General features: G+C 45.9%; 1 protein-coding gene across 1 annotated transcript in view; it reads right to left on the bottom strand.

Annotated features, from left to right (window-relative positions):
* Glod5 (glyoxalase domain containing 5) overlaps positions 1–4,622 on the bottom strand; it is a 16,131-nt gene extending 11,509 nt beyond the window's left edge. The window contains exon 1 of the mRNA XM_042669249.1: positions 4,523–4,622. Within this exon, the coding sequence (XP_042525183.1) occupies positions 4,523–4,606 (84 nt within the window). The 5' untranslated portion in view covers positions 4,607–4,622. The remainder of the gene's footprint in view (positions 1–4,522) is intronic.
* Between the last annotated feature and the right edge of the window lie 3,348 nt (positions 4,623–7,970).

The following is a 7,970-nucleotide window of genomic DNA, read 5'->3' as shown; positions in this document are numbered from 1 at the left end:
TGGCACCTACCACTTGAGCCATATCCCTAGTCCAGTTTTTTTTTTTTTAAACTGGTTAATCTGACATAATGTCTCTCAGACTATTCTACTCAAGCTGGCTTTGAGCACTGGCCCTTAGATGTGATCCTCCTGAGTAGCTAGGATTACAGGTATAAACCATGAATGCCTGGCCAATGTTGGCTCTACCTTAAGTCCATTCTTTTTTTTTTTTTTTTTTTTTTTTTTGGGCCCGGCTGTGAGGCCTGAACTCTGGGCCTGGGCGCTGTCCCTCAGCTCTTCAGCTTAAGGCTAGCGCTCTACCGCTTGAGCCACAGCGCCATGTCCAGCTTTTTTTTTTCTGCTTATATGGTGCTGAGGAATTGAACCCAGGGCCTCAAGCATGCAAGGCAAGCGCTCTACCACTGAGCCACCTTCCCAGCCCTACCTTAAGTCTATTCTATTCTACTCTACTCATTTCTATTTCTATTTCTATTGGATTCTATTTCATTCCCTTTCATTCTATTCTATGAGATTGTATTCTTTTCCATTCCAATCTGTTTAATTCCATTAAACAAATACATCTTAATTTATTTCACTGAACCTCAGCTTAAAAATACTGAGGTTCTAGCTTCATGCATAGAGGAGGCATTAGCAAAGCTGTTGATATAGAAAATCCAGAGGGACACAGGAGCAGTATAAGGAGTAAACTAGTGCCATCTGAGCCCTACTGAGAACAAAGCCATAGGTTAAAAAATTCCTATTAATCCATTGTCATCTGCAGAATCTGCAAGAGTGACCACCTTCATTCCAGATAGCCATCATTTATGTCTTTCTCTAAATTTCTGGAGCAAGAATGGAACTTACTACTATTTTGTTAATCTGATCAAAGAACCAACTTATTACACTGTTGATTTTTTTCCTGCCAGTCCTGGGGCTTGAACTCAGGGCCTGATCTCTGTCCCTGAGCCTCTTGGTGTTCAGTGCTAGCGCTCTACCACTTGAGCCACAGTGCCACTTCCAGCTTTTTCTGAGTAGTTTATTAGAGATCAGAATCTCCTGGACTTTCCTGCCTGGTTTGTCTTTGAACCACAATCTTCAGATCTCAGCCTCCTGAGCCTCCTGAGTAGCTAGGATTACAGGCATGAGACACTGGTGCCTGGCAGCAACTCTTCTTCCTCCTCTCCCCCCTCCCCCTCCCCCTCTCCCTCTCCCTCCTCCTCCCCCTCCCCCTCCCCTCCTCCTCCTCCTCCTCCTCTTCCTCCTCCTCCTTCTTCCTCAGTATCTCACACTTCCACTCATTGGCTGGCATTTCATCACCTGAGCCACTCCTCCAACTCCAATTTTTCTCTATTGTATGTTTGTGTTTCATACTTTTCTCTCTTATCTTTATACTTTTAATCTATTGTCTCTAAGTTTTATTTGCTGTCTTTATTTTTTATGACAGTAGTAGGGCTTGAACTCTTGGCTTCATGCTCTTGCTTGGCTTTTTCACTCAAGGCTGAAGCTCTATCACTTGAGCCACAGTTCCAGTTCCAGCTTTTTGCTGGGTAATTGGAGGTAAATCTCATGGAATTTTTGCCCAGCTGGCTTTGAACTTTGATCCTCAGATCTCAGCGTCCTAAGGTGCTAGAATTACCTAACTGTCTCAGAGTTTTATTTGCTGTTTTTTTTGGGGGGGGGGGAGGGTCCGGTCGTGGGGCCTGAACTCTGGGCCTGGGCGCTGTCCCTCAGCTCTTCAGCTCAAGGCTAGCACTCTACCACTTGAGCCACAATGCCACTGACGACTTTTTTCTTTTTGCTTATGTGGTGCTGAGGAATTGAACCCAGGGCCTCAGGCATGCAAGGCTCTACCACTGAGCCACCTTCCCAGCTCCAAAATTGTTGTTGTTATTATTATTATTGTTGTTGGTTGTAGGGCTTGAACTCAGGACCTGAGCTCTTTTGCTCAAGGCTAGCTAGCACTCTATCACTTTGAGCCACAGCACTACTATTTGCTGTGTTTTTTTTTTAAACTACCTTCTTGATATGGGAGCTTGTGCTACTAATGTTTTTGTTGTTGTTGTTTCCTGTTTGTTTTGTCAGTTTTGGGGCTTGCACTTGCCCTGGATGCTCTCTCTGAGCTTTTTCACTCAAGTCTAGTGCTCTACCACCTTGAGCCACAGCACAACTTCTAGTTTTCTGGTGGTGCTGAGGAATGGAACCCAGGGCCTCATGCATGCAAGGCAAGCACTCTACCACTGAGCCACCTTCCCAGCCCTAATATAAAAACATTTAAAGGGCTGTGGAAGTGGCTTAGTGGTAGAGTCTTGCCTAGAATGCATGAAGCCCTAGGGCCAATTTCTCAGTACCACATCAACAGAAAAAGTGGTGCTGTCGCTCAAGTGGTAGAACACTAGCCTTTAGCAAAAGGAGCTCAGGGACAGTGCCCAGGCTCTGAATTCAAGCCCCAGGACTGGAAAATAATTAGGTTTGGCTACATTTTTAGGGCTTTATTTTGTGTTTAGGATCTGTGCTACATCAAATATGTCAATTTCTTATCCCTTTTCTTTGCCATTCTGTTTTATGTTAATTATTATTTTTGGCCAGTACTAGGGCTTGGATTTAAAGTGTTTGACAAGTTGCTCGGCTAGTTCTCTACCATTTGAATCACATAGCCAGGTAGCTTTTCAGTGGTCATTTGGGTATGAAAGTCACTCAGATTAGTTTGCCTGGGCTGGCTTTGAAAAGCAGTCTTTCACGTCTCAACCTCCTGAGTAGCTTAGAATTATAGCGATTAGACCCTGGTAACCAGTTTATTTCATGTTAATTCCTCCAAAACCTAAGAAGTAAATTCCTGCCTCACCAGCAGCTGGTTAAATTGTATTCTGCTAGGGCTGGGAAGGTGGCTCAGTGGTAGAGCGCTTGCCTTGCATGCCTGAGGCCCTGGGTTCGATTCCTCAGCACTACATAAGCAAAAAGAAAAAAGCCGGAAGTGGCGCTGTGGCTCAAGTGGTAGAGTGCTAGCCTTGAGCTAAAGAGCTGAGGGACAGTGCCCAGGCCCAGAGTTCAGGCCCCACGAACGAACCCCTCCCCCCAAAAAAAGAAAGAATGAAATTGTATTCTGCTAAAAAAAAAAATTGATCTTATATCAAATCTTTCTTTTAAACTCCAAGAAGAACTTAAAATATTTTAGGTCTGATTAGACACTGAACAGACAAATCAGCCTGTACTATTGATTTTCAACTTTCCTACTTTTCAGATTTATGTCTTTATTTATTTGTTTGTTTATTTGTTAATTTATTTTTGGTCAGTCATGGGGCTTGAACTCTGGGCCTGGGCGCTGTCCCTCAGCTCTTAGCTCAAGGCTAGCACTCTACCACTTGAGCCACAGCACCACTTCCGATTTTTTCTGTTTTTTTTTATGTGGTGCTGAGGAATCGAACCCAGGGCCTCATGTATGCTAGGCAAGCGCTCTACCACTGAGCCACCTTCCTAGCCCTCAGATTTATGCCTTTAGAGTTACAGGTTTCTCCTGGGAACTGGCTTAGCTGCATGCCCCAACTTCGATCATCTATGAAAATAAGTTCAACCTCTTCCTTCTATTCTTGCCAATTCAAGGGACAAACACAATGGCCTTCCTTTGTTTTTGTTTGTTTGTTTTTTTTTTTTCAGTACTAGGGTTTGAACTCAAAGCCTTGTGCCTGTGAAGCAGGCACTCTACCACTTGAGCCACATCCTACACTCAGGTGAATGGCTTTTGTGAACAAGAAGGAAGGAGAGAAGTGTGAGATTTGGAGGCCAGAGCTAGATCCTGGTTGGGGTGGGGGTAAGGGTTGGAGCCTGTTAATTAAAAATATAAAAATTAAAATTAAAGGTCAAGGATTAGGTAGAATAGCACTACCATGTGTGAGGCCCTAGGTTCCAAATGTAGCACCAAAAACCAAACCAAAACAACCCTAAACAACAACAACAAAACCAGATGATCAAAACAGACATCTAAAAAGACAGTGCTAGGCCATGTTTTATGAGCTAGCCAAAATGATCTGCCTATTCTATTTCTGACCATATTTATGGACCTATAAATAGGTATACTCAGGCTCTAGGCCACAGTGACCTCCCTCCTTCAGCTGCCTCCACAGGGACAGATTCTCTTCTTCTAGCACTTTCTTCAAGGTTCACTTCTGGCTGACAGCTTCCCCTCCCCCAAACCTTCTGGCAAACCTCAAGGTCACTGTACTTGCCAGCAGCTCCCCCACCTCCTGCCCTATCACGACAATCTCAGGGGTATTGTCTGCAAGCCACCTTTGAGTGTCTCCACCTGTCGCTGGTAAAATTGGCTATGCAGAGAGCCCTAGTCCCCCCCCCCCCCACCTCTGCAGACTGTGGATGCGGCCTGCTCAGTGTGAGCCAGGCCTTTCCATGGGCTCTGCTGCCCTCTGCTAGTCTGAGAGAGGAAGTGAACAAACTCAAGGCCTCACTCAGTGTGGCAGTAAACCCTAGGGAACTAGCTACAGTCCCCAGCTTGCCCAACAACACCTGGCGCTCCAGGGCCCCCAGCACTCACCTGATTTTGCAAAACCCTACTCCACATCCTTACTCCAGCAGCCAGAAGGACAGAGGTGTAGTGTAGCATGGCAGGTCCGGACATCCTGGCTCGAAGCCAGGAGATCAAGGGGCAGGAATGGGAGGGCACCAACCAGGGACAAAGATAGGTGGCACCAACACAAGAGTAGAGGTGTAAGTCAGTGGCAGTGCCATGCTTTTTTTTTTTTTGTCGATTATGGGGCTTGAACTCAGGGCCTGGCCACTGTCCCTGAACTGTTTTGCTCAAGGCTAGCGCTCTACCACTTTGAGCCAAAGCTCTACTTCCATATTTTTGAGTGATTAGTTAATTGGAGTTAAGAGTCTCAGGGGGACTTTTCTGCCTCGGCTGGCTTTGAACTCTGATCCCCAGATCTCAGCATCCTGAGTAGCTAGGGTTACAGATGTGAGCCACCAGCACCATGCTTTAGAGGCCCTGGTTTTTATCCTCATCATACCAAAACAAAAACCCTTAAAGCTTTGAAAGTAAAACTATAAGGGATGAATGTATTACACGTTCTCTTTTTATTTTTCTTTGAGACAAAGGAGGGTAAATCTTGCTATGCTGTGGGCACTGGAGTTTTTGTTGTTGTTGTTTAGGTTGAGTTCGTTTTTTTTTTTTGCCAGTGTTGGGGCTCGAACTCAAGGCCTGAGCATTGTCCCTGAGGTTCTTTTGCTCAAGGCTAGCACTCTACCACTTGAGCCACAGCACCACTTCTAGCTTTTTCTATTTATGTGGTACTGAGGAATCAAACCCAGGGCTTCATGCATGCTAAGCCACATTCCCAGCCCTGTTTAGGTTTTTTGATGCTGCTGTTTTTGGTCCATCTTGGGGCTTGAACTTGGGGCCTGGGTGCTGTCCCTAAGCTCTTTTTTTGGGGGGAGGGGGGTCCGGTCATGGGGCTCTACCACATGAACCACAGCGCCACTTCCGGCTTTTTTCTTTTTGCTTATGTGGTGCTGAGGAATCGAACCCAGGGCTTCAGGCATGCAAGGCAAGCGCTCTACCACTGAGCCACCTTCCCAGCCCCTGTCCCTAAGCTCTTTTGCTCAAGACGCTAACGTTCTACCACTTTGAGCCACAGCTCCACTTTCAGTTTTCTGGTGGTTAATTAGAGATAAAAGTCTCACAGATTTTCCTACCTGGGCTGGCTTTAAACATTAATCCTCAGATCTTAGTCTCCTGAGTAGCTAGGATTACAGGCGTGAGCCACCAATGTCTGCCTTCGAGTGATGGTTTTGAACTGTTGGGCTGAAGTGATCCTCTTTCCTCACCCTCCGAAGTATCTGGGATTCCAGACACTCACCACCACACCTGACTTTTGGGCCATCATTCCTAAGATATTAAAAGTTCTGTGCTCCAGAATGCAATGTATCTCCAAGCCAGAGGGTAAATAAGTGTTAGAAGTATAGATGAGGGCAGAAAACATGTCCCAGTTCAACAGTCAAGTGGGAGAGAGCCAATTCCCCACCCTCCACTCTCTTGCTCTGTGCATAGCCTTAGTGGGTGGAGAGAACCATCTGCTTACTTTGCTGGTTCAAGGGGCACCTCACCGAAACAGCCTCCCAGACACACTCAGAAATGATGATTAATCAGATTCCTCAAGGCCTCTCAGAAAGCAAACCATCAAAGTCCATTCCTTGTCAGCTCAGTATTCATGCATCTTGTTAAATGATTATTCTCCTAATGAGATATAGCTATCCCATATACAACTAAAATTGCACTAATCCACTCCCCAGACAGGGAGGCTAAGACATTGAGCCACCTTTACTTTTCTTGATGCTTACAACCTAAATGCCAGGATAGAAAAACTTAACATTACTTAAGTACTGGCAGAAAAAAAATAACATATCTTGCAAGCACTGGTCGCTTATACCTGTAATCCTAACTATTCAGGAGGCTGAGATCTGAGGGTTACAGTTCAAAACCAGCCCAGGCAGGAAAGTTTTGAGGTTCTTTTTTTTTGGGGGGGGGGGTCCGGTCGTGGGGCCTGAACTCTGGGCCTGGGCACTGTCCCTCAGCTCTTCAGCTCAAGGCTAGCGCTCTACCACTTGAGCCACAGCGCCACTTCCAGCTTTTTTTTTTTAAGCCAGTCAAATTTAGCAGTGGGGGGGGGTTGTATAATAAGTTCTTTTTTTTTTTTGTATAATAAGTTCTGATAACCTACTACCATCGGACCAGCCACCACTTCCAGCTTTTTTCTGTGTATGTGGTACTGAGGAATCGAACCAGGGCTTCATGCACACAAGGCAAGCACTCTACCACTAAGCCACATTCCCAGCCCTCAATCGATATATCTTATGTTGCACTATAAGGGAATAAGAGGGGAAAGAAAAAAAAAACAACCAATGGTAGATAGACAGATAGGTATCTGTTTTGGTTGGTCCTGGGACTTGAACTCAGGGCCTAGGTGTTGTCCTGGAGTGTTTTTTTTTTTTTTTGCTCAGCCACGTGCTGGTGGCTCATGTTTGTAATCCTAGCTACTAAGGAGGCTGAGATCTGAGGATCGCTGTTCAAAGCCAGCCCAGGAAGGAAAATCTATGAGACATTTTTTTGTTGAGCATGGAGCTTAAACTCTGGATCTGGGTGCTGCAGCTCAAAGTGAGCGCTCTACCACTTGAACCACACCGCCACTTCCAGTTTTCTGGTGGTTAATTGGAGATAAGAGTCTCACGGATTTTCCTGTGGGCTAGCTTTGAACCTTAATCCTCAGATCTCAGCCTCCTGAGTAGAGTAGCTAGCTAGAATTACAGGCGTGAGCCACCAGCTCCTGGCTTAAAACGTTTTGGTTTTTTCCCCCCCCCAGCCGGGCGCTGGTGGCTCACTCTGTGGCTCAAGCAGTAGAGCACTCGCCTTGAGCTGAAGAGCACAGGGACAGCGCCTAAACCTAGAGTTCAAGCCCCACGACCGACAAAAAAAAAAAAAATTAATTTTTTTTTAAAAAAAGAAAAGAAGAAATTCAATGGGGCTGGAGGCATGGCTCAGTTGGTAGAGTGCTAGCTAATGGGTGAAAGTGTCAGGTACCAAGTTCAAGTTCCAGTCTTGGACCAAAAAAAGAAAAGAATGCCTATAATCCTAGCTACTCCAGGTGCTGAAAGGTAAGGATCGTGGTTCAAAGCCAGCCCAGGCAGGAAAGTCCATGAGAAACCCTTACTTCCAATTAACCACCAGAAAACCAGATGTGTCACTGTGGTTCAAAGTGGTAAAGAGATAGAGCATTAGCCTTGAGCAAAAGAGCTCAAGAACAGCACCCAGGCCTAGAGTCCAAGCTCCATAGCTGACAAGAAAGAAAGAAAGGAAGAAAGGAAGGAAGGAAGGGAGGAAGGAAGGAAGGAAAGAAGGAAGGAAGGAAGACAGGCGGGCAGGCGGGCAGGTGGGCAGGCGGGCAGGCGGGCAGTCAGGCAGGCAAGCTCTGTGATGTGTATGGTTT

This window comes from Dipodomys spectabilis, unplaced genomic scaffold (assembly GCF_019054845.1).
Source record: "Dipodomys spectabilis isolate Male_0828 unplaced genomic scaffold, ASM1905484v1 ptg000492l, whole genome shotgun sequence".
Classification (NCBI taxonomy): Eukaryota; Metazoa; Chordata; class Mammalia; order Rodentia; family Heteromyidae; genus Dipodomys; species Dipodomys spectabilis.
This window is presented reverse-complemented; position numbering and strand designations above follow the sequence as displayed.